The sequence below is a fragment of the Carica papaya genome, chromosome 1, assembly GCF_054855325.1.
Source record: "Carica papaya isolate Zhongbai chromosome 1, ASM5485532v1, whole genome shotgun sequence".
NCBI lineage: Eukaryota > Viridiplantae > Streptophyta > Magnoliopsida > Brassicales > Caricaceae > Carica > Carica papaya.
In genome coordinates, this window is record NC_142309.1 from 8,810,033 (window position 1) to 8,827,326 (window position 17,294).

Here is a 17,294-nt window from a genome sequence, read left to right on the forward strand (position 1 = left end):
AAGAAAACTCATCAAAAAGCTCAGCCTCTCCGTTTCAATCTCCCCCACGTTTTCCCCCTTCTTTTAGTCAACGCAGAGACTCTACTTCACGCGTCCTCGATCCCGATACCCGTTGCTTCTTCCATCTTTTCGTCTCTGCTTCTCTTTGCCTTGCGTGTGTCTCCCTTTCTATTTTTAGCTTCAATTTCTGATAACCAGCTCGTTCATTTTCTCTCTAGTTTGCTTTTCTCATTCTCCTCCAGTCAACACCAAAAGCGAGCCTCTTTTCATCTTTCCCTCGACTCTAGCACTCTACCATCTCTCTGTCATCGTCTACCAAGTTCCCTGTCTCTCTTCTGTCTCTTCGTTGTTTTTGTAGGACAGAGAAGATAACAACACCAACACCAAAAACGATGTCGTTTTGGAAGTTTAAGAAAGAAGGTTCATGCTTCTCCTCTGTTTCGGTTTGAGCTTTGGTAAAGGGTCTACTCTGATAGTTATCTTGGGGTAACATGTCAGAAGAGCTGGGGGATTTTATCAACTCATCTTTTACTGATTTTATTTTTTCCTTTTTCTTTTTTCATTTTTCTCCATGTTTATGTCATATCTCAATTTTTTAATTTGTCAAAGATCACGTTAGCTTACTTCTCCTTGGGTTGAATTAAGCTCAGACTAATGGTTGATTAATTATCATAAGAGCAACTTTAAGATTTTACTACTTAATTTATATGGTAAGTTGTGTAAACAAATCATTTTAAGTTTAAGATCAGTTCAGATTAAATTTTTATTATTCAACTGAAATTAAATTTGGATGTGACATCATTCACCAATCATTCAAATTATATAATTGTTATGAAAATTTTATGATATGTAAATATATGTTTGGTAGTTCGAAACTGGCTGAAAAAAAAAAAAATTAGCTGAGAACTTACTGTTACAAATAATAATTTTTTTTTTAATTAGTTAAAATTTTTAAGTAAATGATATTCAATTCTAAATTAGTTTTGGAGACTTGCCTTCAAGATTTTAGATCCATCTAATTCTTCTTTTCTATTTTCTTAAGATTCTTATGGTATTTTTAAACCAAAATCTAACAAATAAAAAAACACATATAAAGTGGCTCTTTGTTGGTTAAGAATAAAATGTTTATACTTTATTATTAAATTTTAAAAATAACTCTATATTTTATAAATTAACAATATAAGAACTCTTGAATCTATATAAAATAATATGTAATTATTTTTTGGGGTTGAATGGTACACTATTTTTATATGGTATATCGTGACACGATAATTGTATTTTTTCTTTATATATTAGTTAGTTCAAGTGAAGAATACATTTTGATGACACTGAAAGTTTAATTGATCAAATTAAATATTGACAATTGACTCGAATTTATAATAAAACAATAAATTATATTTTTCAAACAAAATGGACGATATTTAAGAAAACTTCTCTATCAGATTTTCATTAAGTAATCTAATTTTTAAACTTGTAGATTTGCACAACGTGTAGCGCCCGGAAAGGGGCCGAAAAAAAAAAAAAGCCACGTCGGCAGCCATGTCAGCAGGCCCGGTCAGCAGTCCCGGCCAACCGGGACCTGCCACGTGGCAAGACCACGTCGTTCCGGAACGGGCCACGTTGGCGATCCGCGTAGGCGCGATCGGACGGCCCAGATCAAACGTGCGATCGGACGGCCCAGATGTAATCGCACGGACGACCCAAATTCAATCAAAAACGGACGGTCCAGATTAAAACAAAATGGACGGCTGAGATTAAAAGACAAAGGGTTATAAATAGAACCCCCACACCAGACCACAAACCCTAGCCGCCTGCCGCTCGCCGGAGAAGACGAACCAGAAGCCGGCCGCCGCCACCCGCCGCCGCACCGGGGAAATTTTCGACCGCCGATCGAGGTAAATTTCGTACCCCCCGACTCGTTTTTACACACTGATTCCTCCTGTGGCCAAATCGGAGCCAAAATCCCGGCCAAACGGCCGGAATACACGGCCGAAGCCTAGCGGCGCCGCCGCGCCCCTTCTCGATATTTGCCTCCGATGAGGCCCTTCCCGGCCTCCGTTTGATGCAATTTTTATATTACCGTGATCACTATTCTTTTCTCTACAGGTTGACCGGAGCCGAATCACCAAAACACGAACCTCGCTGGAGAGCCGCCGCACCCGAGAGCGCCGCCGCCGGTAAGCTCCGTTTTTCCGTAATTTTTGGCCCCCCGAGGGCCCTAGGGTTGTTTTCTCGCAGGGACCGATGCGAGTGTGGCCGAATTCGGCCGGAAACGGCAGAAAACAGCCAACCCGAGGCGAATCGCCGCCGCCAGCGGCGGTGCCGTCGCTGGAGCACGGCGGAGCCGCCGTGCCGGAGTTGCGATATTGGCCGAAAGGGGCCCTGGGCCTAATTTGGGATTTTTTTGGAACACGTGCAGGTACTAGTAGTGCGTTTCAGTTCCCCGAGAAAAATTCAGGAAAAATTAGGGACAGCCTGTAGGCGCACTGTGAAGCCGTGTTCGGACCCCGAAACGTGTAAGGACCCCTCACCTTATTTTCTATCACGGTTTTAAAGTTCAATAAATGATAAAACGGTATTTCATGAATCAACAAATGTGTGAAATTGCTTAAGGTCGCTAATGGAGCCCAAGTCTAGTGTATTTGTCGGTTAACTGTTATTTGGCCTGTTTTACAGTTTTAAATGCAGCATGAGGTTCGATGTTTTCATTTTATAGTTTCGTGTGCATATTTTACTGTTTTATTGATTATGGATTAAATGACTGGGATATTGATGCTGTATGTTGTCTGTTTAGCATAAATTACTGTTTGCTTGCTTGTATGTGGATTAATGATGCTGACTGAGGAAAAAGAGAATGAAAAATTATGTAAATGGGTAATGGTATAATGTGGTCAGCCTGACTAGATATCCTGGGAGATGGTGGACGGACTGGGTCCGTAGGGAACCCTACCGGGATTGTGGTCTCCCATACCGGACGGGATATGGAGATCTTATGTGTTTTGGCGCCCATACCGGACAGGGTATGGGGACGGCCCGTTTCACCCTCATACCGGACGGGGTAATGAGGTCTATGTTTTGGCGCCCATACCGGACGGGGTATGGGGACGACCCTTTTCACCCTCATACCGGACGGGGTAATGAGGTCTATGGTTTGGCGCCCATACCGGACGGGGTATGGGGACGGCCCTGGAATGGATTTCAAGTGTTAAGGATTAACGGGTAGCGGGACCCCTATGGATCCCCATGGATACTAGTGGGCTGGTGAATCAGGAAAATATGTTGTGTAACGATTGAATTACGAAAAGTTTGATAGGTATTATGTTATACAGTTCATATATATGTTTTCATGATGATGATGATGTTATTGCTTTCGTATATTGTTTTATGAATTTCACCGAGATAAGTGAATGGTAAAGGTTTTATTATTAATAAAAGGATTTGTTGTAAATTATGCTTCATTGGTCTTTTTGTGTTTTCTATCCACCTTTACCTCCGTGACGGTGAGATATCGTGATGTCTTTACTGGGATAATGTAGCTCATTCCTTATTTAATCATTTCATATCAAGAGGATATCGTTCCCGAGCCGGTTCCGCAGGAGGACGACGAAGGGGACGCCTAAAGGCTCCCTAGTCACATTCGTAGTTTTTTACTTTCAAGTTTCTCCTTTAGGTAGTTTAATTTTTTATATTTTGTGAGCACGTTTTTGGTTTTAGTGTAAGAGATGTTATTCAAATTTTGACTTCGCTTCCGCATTTGATATTTATAATATAATTTCCATTTTAAATTTCTGGGGCTGCTACACAACGGATTATGATTGTAATGTTAAGGAGAATGAACAAGATTAATGTTGAGGTTTTTTTTTTTTTTTTCTAATTTGTTATTTATACGATATACAATTTAAGATATTTGTTAGTCAATATCAAATATATATAAAATAGGGAGTCGAAATTTTGTTTCGCATCTCATCTAATAAATATAATAGTAGATGGTTTGACAATACATGGTGCAAAACAAAAAAGTATGGATGTTTCATTCATGTTTTCTTAACATGCATCGATGAAATTCTGGTTCTTGGGAAAAAAAAAAAAAATCTTAAGAGATATTTATATTTGCTTTCCGTAGTCTAAAATTAAAATGTAGTTGGTGTAAAAAGAAAAGTATTAGAACGTGATTATTCGCTCATTCACCAATTTTGGTAAATTAACTAACAAAAAGATTTATAAAGTAAAGTCTCAAAGCATTATCGTTTACCATATGAAAACTAGCACTCCAGCCCATGGTATTTAAGTACATAAATAATCAAGAAAGAGCCCAGGACAAATAAATGAGTAAATTCATCTTCTCTTGAAGTTTGTGAAGAAAAATGCTCAATTATCCTCCAACATTATTTCAACTGTTGATGCTCTCAGTTTAATCAGATTAACATAATTAAAACTTCAATACAAACTGAGGTAATAATATAAATAAAAACATTGATTGTGTTTATATACAAATATTTTACATTTAGCATTTCTCAAGTTTAAACTAAATCTCATTCAAACAGAGTGATGACTTTATTTTAAAACAAACTTAAGACAAGACCGGACCGTATGATTCCTTCTTATATTGTGACTGCCACCCAGGTGGCTTTCCCTCCTCTACCCCCTTTTCTATTTTTTCTTTTCTTGAACAGAGTTCCCTTCTTTAACTATTCAGACTTCCATAATCACCAACACTTGTTTGTCTCTTTCTAAAAAGGATTTTGCTGATTAACATGTGAAAATTAAAAGTGTCATAAAATTGTTTTTGAGGTGGGGTCTCCCTTTCAGAGGGTATATAAAAGAATGCAGAGCTTAAATCTCTACATTTTGAGCATAACATTGTTCTCTTTCATGTTCAACCGAGTCTAATAAAACCCAACAATGGTGAAGAATTGGCTACTTTTTCTTCTCATTTTCCTATTCCTCTCTTCTGGGTTCTCTTCAGTTTCAGCCGCACCTACTCCTCCTGTTAGTGAGTACTGTCATCTCCACCTCTATTTTCCCTTTCTTTAGCAATTCTCTGTTTCAAATCTCTCTCTTCTTATTGACCCTTTCATGTTTTCTTTCAAATTTAATTTATTTCAGAAATTCTAAGTGGGCTTGTCTCCAATGTGGTCTCTGTTGTATGGAAATGGTTTTGGTCTCTACAATCTACCACTATAAAATCTGGTAAAGATCTGTAAATTAGCTCCACATTTTCTCTGCTTTACTCTGTTTTTTCATATTCTCCATGATTTCCCAGCAGTTTCTAGCCCTTCAATGATGAAATTCGAGAGTGGGTATACTGTGGAGACTGTGTTTGATGGAAGTAAGCTGGGAATTGAACCATACTCAGTTGAAGTTTCCCCTACTGGAGGGCTTCTTGTCCTGGATTCTAAGAACAGTAATGTTTATAAGATTTCAATGCCATTATCTAAATGTATGTTTGCTTTTCAATATTCTTTCTTCACTTTTGAAATTTTTATTACTTGGGTTCCCCGTTTTATTGATTTCTTTTCCTTTAATGATATTGGTAGATTCCAAATTCCATGTTGATTTATTATGAATTTTATGTGCTTTTGTTTAGAGGAAGACTCAGCTTTTTAGAATACAAGAGAACTTTTAGTTCTGTTGCCGCCTAAACAATTCATCTTTTTGAAGATTTGCACTTTCACTTTTTTCCCCTTAGACCACTTAGACTTGCAATTTACTCATCATGTAGCTTCTTCTATATTAAGCCTTTGCATTATGTTTTTGTCTCCTTTTCTTTCCTAAGAACATTTGTTTCTGTGTACTTTGAGTCTGAGCTTCTTCGAGAAGGTTAGTGCATTTCTTAGTTAAGAGTTAAAAAGGCCTATTTCACACTTGCTATTCTGATATGCTAGTTCATCTGCATTCTTTTTAACTTGATTCTTTTTTTTTTTCTTCTTTCGTTTAGATGAGGAGAGAAGTTACGATATGGTACAGAATGTACCATAAAACTCGTTTTTTTCTTTGTTTTTAGATAATCAATGTCTATTCAATTAGTTCATTTCATATCTTGATATCTTTCATTGTTATGTCTTCTCAGATAGCAGGCCAAAACTGTTTGCTGGATCACCTGAAGGTTACTCAGGACATGTAGATGGTAAAATAAGAGAAGCAAGAATGTACCACCCGAAAGGACTGACCGTGGATGATAGAGGAAATGTATACATCGCAGACACAATGAACATGGCTATCAGGAAGGTCAGTGATGCAGGTAATAACAATAATCGAGTATGTTGAGGGATTGTTATGTTAACTCCTGAAACTTTGTTTCTTTAAGAATCAGGAAGGTGAATTTGGATAATGTTGTTTAAATTTTATATTTGTTTAGGAGTCACAACTATTGCTGGAGGGAAATGGGGTAAAGGAGTAGGTCATGTTGATGGTCCAAGTGAGGATGCAAAATTTTCCGATGATTTTGATGTGATATATATCAGAAGTAGCTGCTCGATTTTGATTGTAGATAGAGGGAACCAGGCAATTAGAGAAATCCAACTCAATGATGAGGATTGTTCTTATGAGTTTGATGGCAATTTCCATCTGGGTATGGTTCAAGTCCTACCTCTTTTGATCCCCCACATGGTATTGGAAATCTGTATAATGTGTTAATCATCAATGCAGGGATAGCAGTGCTTGTTGCGGCTGGATTTTTTGGTTACATGCTGGCTTTGCTGCAGCGTAGAGTACAAGCGTTGTTTTCTTCTCAAGATGTAAGCTATTCATATTCCAATTGTAGAGCAAACACTGACAGATTAGATTGACATACCTATTTGCCTAGTTGCTTCCTTGCTTGATATGGCTTTGGACTAGTTTCAAGTTCTTATTTTTCTTTTGTAGGATTTGAGAGCACCGACAAAGAAACGTATGCGAATGGCATCATATCAGAGGCCTTCTAAATCCATTAGGCCACCACTAATTCAAAATGACGATGAACTTGAAAAACCAGAAGAGAGTTTCTTTGGTTCACTTGGGAGGCTTGTACTCAACACTGGATCCTCTATGGCTGAACTATTTGGGAGCATATTTTCGGGCTTTAGAAGGAAACCTCTACACTATCAGACATTCGAGCAACAAGCAAGAATGTATTCAAATGGGTGGCCGATGCAAGAGAGCTTCATAATTCCAAATGAGGATGAGCCACCTCCATTAGAAACAAGAACTCCTACACCCCAGAAAACCTACCCATTTGTGACCAAGGACCTAGAGAAGAAACACCACGCAAAGCAAAGCAACCCCTACTATAACGGATGGGATGGTGATCATCATCGGCAGCAACAGCTGCAAAGGCATCACCAGTTGCAGATGCAGCATCATCATCATAGGCATTATTCATCTAACCCGCAAACTTACTACGAGAAAAGCTGCGAGACAAATGAGATTGTTTTTGGTGCAGTTCAAGAGCAGGATGGACGACGGGAAGCTGTAGTGATAAAAGCTGTTGACTATGGAGATCATATCTATAACCGCCACGACACTCGTCCTCGATTAAACTATATGGGTTATGCCCATAGGTACTAATCATAATCCCTGCTTATTATCATGGATCCAGTATAATCCCTTCTGATTTTCCTTTCAATTCCTGTTAGGAATGTTAGAATCTCATATTTTCCTTGTATCATAGCCTGTTTAGTTACCTACTCACTAAATCAACAATAAAAAATGAAGTATGATCCTTACTTCTGGAAATCCACTTGCCAATGTATAGATGATTACTGTTATTTTGATTAATGAATTGAGAAACATGATCCTGAAATATCTGATTCATGGCACAGTTGCCAATATAGGGAATATTTGGGACCACTCTGAATTGGCTCATACTTTCCCCTCTCTTTTAATTAATTTTTTTTTTGGGATGTTTTTTTTTCTTGATTTCCTTTTTTTTGGATAGATTGAAGAGGTCTTTCAATTTCTAGTTCATTCAAGTTTAGTGTATTTTCTGAAAATTTAATAATGATTTCTCTAGTGGCTATGATGATCTAGTCAATGGATGATTATGCAATACACTTGAATGTATATTTATATGTTGTTATACCCTAAACAAAACGTCTAATGCCCTTCTCCACCATTACTTGGTGCCACTTTTCTTTATCCCCACAGATCAAGAGCTTCAATAACTTGAAAAAGCTGATGATGAACCTTTCCTCCATGGTTAAACCCAGTTGTTGCAGAAGCATGGTGATGAATGATGGGTGGGCATTCATGGTAGAAAACAGACAAATGAGGTCGAGGAAAAGAAGTAGACGACACAGATTTACCAAAAATTGGAAGCTATAGTGTGGAATGGGGAATTAGTTTGACCAAATGAACAGGTTGAAGGAGAAAATGTAAGATTTAAATGGAAACTTGTAAGCAAACTTTGAAGGGAAACATGTTTCAGTCAAAAGGGGAAGTATGTTGTCACCTCCAATTTAGAGAATATCATGTTTTATGACTAAAAATCTACCATGTTGATTTTGAAAATTATATTAATGTTAATTAGAACAGATATGGTAGGTCTGCTGACATGATGAGTTGTGTGATAGTATTAATTAATAAATTTTTTCAATTACAATTTGGCTGTTAAATTATTCCATAAGCATTATTTTTTTTTATATAACAAAATTGTTTAGAAAAATAAACAAAGTGATTCTTATCTTGATTGGGTAGCATAGAAAATTATTAAAAATTATTTTAATTTTTTTTTGAAAAATGGTTACTTGATGTCTCTTCTTTGTTATTATCATTTGTATGTTTGAAATAAAATAAATCAAATTATTCTTGTTAAGTTTTTTTTTTTTATATATAATTTTTAAAAACTCTTATAAGAATTAAATAGAATTTTTGTCATTTTCTATCAAAATTTTCACATTTTACAAAATATGAAATAAAATAAAAATTATTTTATAAAGAAAAAAAATTAAGAAAATAACGTTAACTTAAAATTATTGTTATTATTATTATTAATTTAAATAATTAGTCAAAATTACTTTTTAAAGTATCTTTTTTCTTTAGTAAAAATGAACATTTGAAATATATAAAAAGATGGGGAGAACCAAATTATAAAACCTAAAGAATTAATTTGATAATTTAATTGATTTTTTAAATTGAAGAATTAAATTATAATAATAAAAAATATATAAAGAAACAAAAAATAATAATTATTAAAAACAAAATAGAATTCATAAATAATTTTATCTTTTCTTTTAAATCGCTTAAAAGGTCTCTTTTTTGTTATTAGAGATGTGAAATTTAATTAACCATTTACGTATTAATAATATTAGATTCTAAGCCCTCCTCAAAACTCCTTACAATTAACATTTTTTCTCCCTTTCCTTCCTTCTTCTTTTGTCGCTTAATCTGTATTTCTTCTCTACATAATTTCTTAATTTAATTAAAAGAATATAACAATTGAAAAAATAAAAATAAAAATAAAAAGAAAAAGAAACGCCTCCATTCTATCGATCATCGAACCCGTCATCTCCACCTTCTTCTTCTTCTTCTCCAAGCTAAAGCCAAACGCTGCCGTTTTAATCACGTGAAGAGTGGCGCGTCCTTGCCGAGATCCATGGAGCATTTGGCAGAGGACGGTAGCGAAGCATACCTGGAAGAGAAATCCCGCAGCGCCAGGCCCTCGTCGTAATGATGATTGTGTCTCCCCTCATCGAAGTTCAGAGCGTAACTACACGGATCGTAGCGGAATTTCCCTTGCCCTCTGCCTCCACCAAAGGTAAACCAATCACCGCCTCCTCCTCTGCCGCCGCAAAAGCAATTAGGGTTCCGGCTGAGCCGACGGATGAACGTCTTCCACTTTGGCCCTACCACCAGCTCCGAGAATTCCCGCAGCTTTCTCCAACCCCGTATCCACCACCGCTCGTGCGGCTCCCGGTTTCCACAATCGACGGTTTTAATGCGCTCCCACCAGACAGATCCAGCGGCGGAGAAGCAGCAGCCCTTCTTCGCAAACACGGCATCGTGGATGTCATCGTGGGCGTCGTATGTTACGAAGACCGGTTGCGATGTTGAGGGCATTACGAGAGAAAAGATTTCTGAGCTTGGGGTTTTGCAGAGAAAGAGGAAATCGGATGTCTCTTTGTTTCCTTCTCTGCAAATCCTAACTCAGTTTTGCGGGAGATCCTATCTCTCCCCTGAATCTACAGAGACCTCTCTTCCTTTATTATTATTTTTGTTTTTGTTTTGTGTTTCCTTTTTCTTTATTTCTTTGAGAGGAGGTTTTTTTGAGGGACGAGTTGTGACGGAAAACTCGGTGGGTATTGGAATGGGAAGTTGCCAAAACCGGGAAATGCCGGTCGCCACGCGTATTTGAGAGTTTGTAGATTTTAAATACCGATTTATACACCTGTCATAGCCGGTAACCTCATCTTTTGTGCATTTTGCCAAACACTGTATAACGGTCAAAGATGAAATGGCGCGTCCCAGGAAATAATCTAGTGCGATTCTTGTTGACTAATTTGATGAATATTATCCATCTAGTATTAATATATATATATATATATAGATTTATTTCATATATTAAAGTTGTTGATTATCTGAAATGTTTCTCAAAGTTAAATCGTATATAAGTAAGTTGTTATGCTTGTCAAAATTACCTCACAAACAAACGAGTACATGGTTTTCTTTCTCTTTCAAAGTGTAAATGTTACAAGTTGAAATTCAATTAATTGATGTAAGAAGATTATTTCTGAGATTTTGCTTTCAAATATTCATTTAAGATCGTTAATTATAATATCCCAACTTGCATTTGACATATTTTATCATCTTTATAAAAATGCAAAAAAAAAAAAATTATTATATTTAAATTAACATGAAATTGATTTAGAAATTAAATACTTATTATTACCATTCAAATTTCTACATTTATATTCTCTAAAATTAATTTACATATTTGATTCATAATTTAATAAATTTTAATCACTACCCTTAATTTTATAACTACAAATTTACTGTAATATAACTAGTAAACTTTTATTTCTATTTATAATATAATTATATTCAATAATATTTAAAAATGTCTTCTGAGGAGCAGAGGTGCGACGTGGATTCCTTCTTCAATCATTTGCAGGTCTTCCTGCAACTCTATATGTAACTTTAAACAAATTTTTAAAACACATTATGCATTATTATAAACTGATTAATGTGTGATTTCTAAAAGACGAGGTGATAATATTGACAAAACATGAAAATATAGACCCACCACGATACCATTACAATATGACAACCCTCTTTCTTTTTCACTTGAATGTTTTCTACCGCATCCAATGTGCTTACATTACACTTTATGAACACTTCTCCAGCACTTCGTTTCAATCTGCTAACTTTTTTTTTTCTTTTTATAAAATTTACTCATACTTTATTCGTATCCACTTAAAACTAATATACATATATATGGATGTATGTATAACATTCAATTTACAAAATTTTCATCACTTCCAATCACCTTCTAAGTGGGATTCTTTCAAGTGGTTTGATTTCAACAAGACCACATGGGAGGAGCAAAACACGTCCCCACCTCTGCTACTACAGCCAATAGTTTGAGTTAAAGGTCTCATCACAAGAGTTTGAAAGCAACTTATTCATCTCTTTTTAGATTTATCACGTATTTTTAATATCATTTTCCTTATTTATCTTCGTTTTCAACAACAATATATATATATATGAACTTAGAATATAAAAACCCAAAACTGTTTTTGAAGGATCTTAAGTCCTGGTTTTGAAGGATCCAGAAAGATAAACAGGAATAGGTTAGAACAAAATGCACTTGCGGATGATGTGTTCATTCATATATGGCAAACAACCAAATGCATTTGGAAAACCCGAAACTGGATTTTGAAACCTTTAATGCAGCAGAATCTCACGACTTACTAAATTGATTCCAACATTGTCAACAGAAATTAGTTGATTCCAGAAAACAAGCAATGATGTCTTAAATATGACCAAGATCAATGACATCTCTAGGTATTTCTGTTTATGCTTAATGATTTCAACGTAGAACCGTACAGAGAGAAAACATTTCCATTTTTGGTATTCCAGAAAGCAATTTTCATCAACATGGCATATTAAAAAAAATGTAAGAATCATGTAATTACATCCTTCCATAACCATAATAGAAGAAGACTATGAGTCTACCTCATCCTGCAACAATGCTAACAGTAATAAAAACATAGCCTGAACTATTTAAACACTTGAGATCACCAAAATACAACTCTAAGTTGTCAATTCCCTTTAGTAAGAAACTTCATTTGACATTAGGGTATTTTTTTTGTTTCAATATAAAACATAAAAGATTCCAAATATGCCACAGCCAATCATTATGATTTCCAAATTAGCATGCCAAGAATTTACCAGGAGAAGAAACCTAAGCAAAGACAAGACCAAGCTTCGACAAACTGATTAACCACCGCACAAGAAGCCGGAGAAATTACCTGTCATTTCTCTCGTGTTCCCTCTATCCATGGCAAATCTGCATTAAGAGAGGAAGACATACCAATTTGGGGCCCTAAAGAACTTGAAAACTTTCCCTTCTTAGACCAGAGCCAGATCTTGGAGACAGAAAAACTCTCACCCCTGGTTAAGCTACCAATGTTTTTCCCTCCCATATCATTGTCAACTAAAGAATTCCCATTATTTGCAAGCTGCGAATCATCGGTAGGACGATCATGGCAGAGCGGAACTTGGAGGACTGATTCACCAAGAACATACTGATACGAACCCATTGAATAACATCTTCTTGCATCCAAATAGCTGCTGCTGGTCTCTCCTCCTGCTTCCCCAGGCTCACCGTTCAGCCTTCTAAATTTTCCCAATCTCACTGGTAAAACCCCCTTCTCAATAACAATTTCTTCAGCATTTACATTTTTCTGACTACATGGGTAGACGTTTTCTCCATGACCAGGAAACTCGTCATCTTCCCTTATATCATCAAAGTCAAAAATTGGGTTTTCCATTGAAAAGCCAGGAGCGAAAAGGGTGCCTCTACAAAGAGGGCATGTAGAGTTGGAGAGGAGCCAGGTATCTATACAACTGATATGAAAAGCATGGCTACACACCGGAAGCAATCTCAGCTTATCCTTTTCGGAGAATTCACAGAGACATACAGCACAATCAAAAGGCTCTTTTAGACCAACTATCTCTTTGTACTGAAAAACAGGAAGGGCGTCTATAAAAGCTTGATCCAAACCAGAATCATGGAGATGGAAAAGCTGTTGAAGCTGTCTCTGAAGAGCATCGGAGGTGGAAATTTCAGGGTGTCTATTTGATTGAGGAGAGGATGAAGAAGATGGATGCTTTACGAGAAATCTAACAAGCAAGTGGAGAAGCCCCGAGATGAAAAATAAGACAGCAAGAATTACTATAATAAAAAGAAGAGCTGGGCTAATTCTACTGCCAGATGATGATGGAGATGAGGGCGAGGAGGGTGGTTCTTTCTGGAAAGTACCAGTAGATGGAGGAGATAAATATGAAGGAAGGAGAGGAGGTGGGTATGTCAAATAACCACTTTCTTGCTTCATTTGGTACTGAATCCGGGACATCTTCAAATGGCTATGCTCCAAAAACAACCCATCCTGTTTGTGCTCTAACATCCTATAAATCATATAACGGTAAGAACAGTCAAAAACCATGCTCCTCTCAGCCCGGATATGATACAATGTCCAAACCCAAATTTACAGTCACTTCATTTTGAAGCCCAAGATTGATCATCACATTATCGATCAAACCCATAATTTGAAAGGAGCAAGTGCTAGACTAGTAGAAAAATTTGAAAGGATCAAACCCATAATTTGGTTTTTAAAGATTTGAAAAATAATATAGCTGCACTGGAAGAAAGGAGCAAGTGCTAGACTAGTAGCAATATCCTTCTCTCTATCAGTGATTTGAAATCAGTAATTAAACAGAAATAAGCCGTAAAGCTGGCATTTGAAAATAATAGACCAGATACAGACTTACTGAGATAAGGTTAGACCAGATACTTACCTAGACGGTGGATGTTTTTGCAGCAAAAGAAAACCCTAAACACATAAAACGGTGTTTGAAGCTTAAAGAGACGGAAAGGAGGAGAGGGCGCAATTGGGTACTTTTCTCACTTCAATGAAAGTAGAGTTTCTCTCCCTGATGAAACTTCATTTTCTGTGACCTTGGAGTTCCGGAGTATATGGTGGAACTCAAAAAATTAAGGCCAGAATGGTGGCAGGAGGAGGAGCCAGGAGAGTTGGTTGCCCCAAGTGCAGAAAAGAAAGTGGACTTGGGCCACGTGCGGAGGAAGCGCGTGGAGAAAAAATGGTCAACTACAAGCGAAAAAGTCAAGTGGGGCCCACTCAAAAAGTGCATATCTCCAGTTGCGGGGTTTAGAGAGTCCAGCGAAGACAAGAACAGAAATCTATTAAAAAAAATCAAAAAATTTAAAATGGGATGAAGGAAAAGTGAATTTATTTAAATTATATTATTTGAATTTTATTTATAATTTTAAAAAAAATATAAAATTTAAAGCAAAATTTCATGGGCTTCTAATTGAGAAATAATTTTGACTCTACAAATTCAATATTCATGACCTTCTAATGAAAAAAGAATAAACTGTTTGCATCTTGATTTTATAACATAATTGCCATCAAGTATCAAGCTGCTGCAATTAATTAGTTAGTTTGGAAAATTACATCTCTGATTTTTTTATTTTGTCTGTTAAAACTAACCATTGCAATTAATTTAAGTTAAGAAATTATTTTCCATATTAACTAAGGTTATTATTGAAAAATATGAGATGAGATCTATATATACTAATTATATGTACTCATTATTATTAATTTCCTAAAGTTTAGTTGAATTGGTGGAAAATCTCTAAATACAGTGTATTACTTTTAAAACTAATCAGCATTTTAATTTTAACTCTAGATAATGTCTAATAGAACACTATTACTTTATATTATTGATTTTAAATTAAAAATCTAAAAATATGTTTTTTAATCATTATTCTCATGACCGCTCTAAACATCAATTAACTTTATAAGTAATATCAATTTTGGTTTTATTATCTTTTTTTTTTTTTACATTAAATCTAAAAGTTAGTATATTATAATGTTCACACATTAATGAGTGAATTCTATTAATATGCAATCGGCATGAGACTAATACTAAACTAAGTAAAAAAAAATACCTCCTAAAAATGAGATGAATAATAATTCATCTAAAATATAGTTATATTAATAAAAAAAAACTTAAACTAATTGAATAAAATATATTTAATAAATAGTAAAGAAAATATAACATTATAATAATGTAAAAATCTAAAACTTAATTGAAATGAAATATTGAATAAAAACATAAGCAATTGAGAGTTTAAGGTGTAATTTCTCGTGTAACGGCCCCGGAAATATTAAAATGAAATGAGTATTTAAATATATCAAATGCGGAAACGAGATCAAAATTTCAGTTAACATCCCTTACACGAAAAACCAAAACGTACTTAAAATATAAAATATTAAACTAACTAAGAGAGAAACTCGAAAATAAAACTATGAGTATGACTACAGAGTCTCTAGGCATCCCCTTCGTCGTCCTCCTGCGGAACGGGCTCGGGAACCATGTCTTCCTGATCTGAAATGGTTAAATAAGGAATGAGCTACACTAGCCCAGTAAGAACATCACGATATCTCACCGTCACGGAGGTAAAGGTGGGTAGAAAAACACAAAAAGACCAATGGAGCATAATTTACAATAAACTCGTTTATTAACATGAAAACCTTTACCATCCACTTACCTCGGTGGAATTTATGAAAACAATATAAGAAAAATAATAACATTATCATAATCATGGAATAATATAAGCTGTAAAACATAACACTTATCACGCCTCTTGTAATTCAATCATTGTACAACATATCTTTTTCTCATTTACCAGCCTACTAGTATCCGTGGGGGTCCATAGGGGTTCCGCTACCCGTTAACCTTTAACATTCATAATCAGTTTCCAGGGCCGTCCCCATACCCCGTCCGGTATGGGCGCCAAAACCATGAACCTCAATACCCCGTCCGATATGAGGGTGAAACGGGCCGTCCCCATACCCCGTCCGGTATGGGCGCCAAAACCATAAACCTCAATACCCCGTCCGGTATGAGGGTGAAACGGGCCGTCCCCATACCCCGTCCGATATGGGTGCCAAAACCATAAGATCTCCATACCCCGTCCGGTATGTGAGACCACAATCCCGGTAGGGTTCCCTACGGACCTGGTCCGTCCACCATCTCCCAGGATATCTAGTTAGGCTGACCCTCATAATACAATTATCAGTCTACACAATCTTTCATTTTCCTTTTCCTCAGTCAGCATCATCAATTCACATACAAACAAGCAAAACAGTAATTCATGCCGAACAGACAACATACAGTATCAGTTTTTCAGTCATTCAACCCATGATTAATAAAAACGCAGTATTTGCACACAAATCTGTAAAATGAACACATCAAACCTCATTTGCATTTAAAGCTGTAAACAGGCTAAATAACAGTAAATCACCAATCACACTAGACTCGGGCTCCATTAGCCACCTTAAGCAATTTCACACATTCGTTAATTCAAGAAATACCGTTTTATCATTTTGAACTTTAATACCGTGATAGGAAATAGGGTGAGGGGTCCTTACTTGTTTTCGGGATCCGAATACGATTCACAGTGCGTCTGCAGGCCGTCCCTAATTTTCCCTGAATTTTTCCCGGGGAACTGAAACACACTAACAGTACCTGCACGTGTTCCAAAAAAAATCCAAATTAGGCCCAGGGCCCCTTTCGGACCAAATCGCAACTCCGGCACGGCGGCTCCGCCGTGCTCCGGCGACGGCGCCGCCGCTGGCGGCGACGAGTCGCCTCGGGTTGGCTGTTTTCGGCCGTTTTCGGCCGAATTCGGCCACACTCGCATTGGTCCTTGTCAGAAAACAACCCTAGGGCCCTCGGGGGGCCAAAAATCACGGAAAAAGCGGAGCTTACCGGCGGCGACGCTCTCGGGTATGGCGGCTCTCCGGCGAGGTTCGTGTTTTGGTGATTCGGCTTCGGTCAACCTGTAGAGAAAAGAATGGCGATCACGGTGATATAAAAATTGCATCGAACGGAGGCCGGGAAGGACCTCGTCGGAGGCAAAAACCGAGAGGGGGGCGGCGGCGCCGCTGGGTTTCGGCCGCGTATTCCGGCCGTTTGGCCGGGATTTCGGCCTCAATTTGGCCATAGGAGGAATCAGCGGAGAAAAACGAGTCGGGGGTATGAAATTTACCTCGATCGGCGGTCGGAAA

At 36.8% G+C, this 17,294-nt stretch overlaps 3 protein-coding genes across 9 annotated transcripts; 1 reads left to right on the forward strand and 2 right to left on the reverse strand.

Annotated features, from left to right (window-relative positions):
• Nucleotides 1-4,658: 4,658 nt before the first annotated feature.
• LOC110808494 (uncharacterized) lies at nt 4,659-8,534 on the forward strand. Of its 7 annotated transcripts, none has more exons than XM_088218260.1 (8): nt 4,659-4,993; nt 5,107-5,190; nt 5,264-5,404; nt 6,071-6,241; nt 6,359-6,571; nt 6,649-6,737; nt 6,865-7,538; nt 8,125-8,534. In XM_088218260.1, exons 1-8 carry the CDS (start codon nt 4,903-4,905, stop codon nt 8,144-8,146), a joined length of 1,485 nt encoding a protein of 494 aa, XP_088074386.1. In that variant the 5' UTR covers nt 4,659-4,902; the 3' UTR covers nt 8,147-8,534. The 7 variants fall into 7 exon arrangements, with proteins under 7 accessions (XP_088074386.1, XP_088074382.1, XP_088074378.1 ...); XM_088218252.1 differs by having other exon boundaries at nt 4,662-4,993; nt 5,264-5,440; XM_088218254.1 differs by having other exon boundaries at nt 4,664-4,993; nt 5,267-5,440.
• Nucleotides 8,535-8,898: 364 nt separating this feature from the next.
• LOC110808501 (uncharacterized) lies at nt 8,899-10,245 on the reverse strand. Its single transcript, XM_022034011.2, has one exon. The coding sequence runs from the start codon at nt 10,033-10,035 to the stop codon at nt 9,538-9,540; it is 498 nt and encodes a 165-aa protein (XP_021889703.1). The 5' UTR covers nt 10,036-10,245; the 3' UTR covers nt 8,899-9,537.
• Nucleotides 10,246-12,098: 1,853 nt separating this feature from the next.
• LOC110808520 (RING-H2 finger protein ATL46-like) lies at nt 12,099-14,233 on the reverse strand. The gene is made up of 2 exons (XM_022034033.2): nt 13,996-14,233; nt 12,099-13,605 (listed from the first exon to the last, which is right to left on the reverse strand). The coding sequence occupies exon 2, from the start codon at nt 13,602-13,604 to the stop codon at nt 12,450-12,452; it is 1,155 nt and encodes a 384-aa protein (XP_021889725.1). The 5' UTR covers nt 13,605; nt 13,996-14,233; the 3' UTR covers nt 12,099-12,449.
• Between the last annotated feature and the right edge of the window lie 3,061 nt (nt 14,234-17,294).

Bases quoted from the DNA above. Each gene is read 5' to 3' on its own strand.
- LOC110808494 (XM_088218252.1), top strand. From the start codon at position 4,903: ATGGTGAAGAATTGGCTACTTTTTCTTCTCATTTTCCTATTCCTCTCT. The intron at 4,994-5,106 runs GTGAGTACTGTC...AATTTATTTCAG, and splicing joins CGCACCTACTCCTCCTGTTA to AAATTCTAAGTGGGCTTGTC. The intron at 7,539-8,124 runs GTACTAATCATA...TTATCCCCACAG, and splicing joins TATATGGGTTATGCCCATAG to ATCAAGAGCTTCAATAACTT.
- LOC110808501 (XM_022034011.2), bottom strand. From the start codon at position 10,035: ATGCCCTCAACATCGCAACCGGTCTTCGTAACATACGACGCCCACGAT.
- LOC110808520 (XM_022034033.2), bottom strand. From the start codon at position 13,604: ATGTTAGAGCACAAACAGGATGGGTTGTTTTTGGAGCATAGCCATTTG.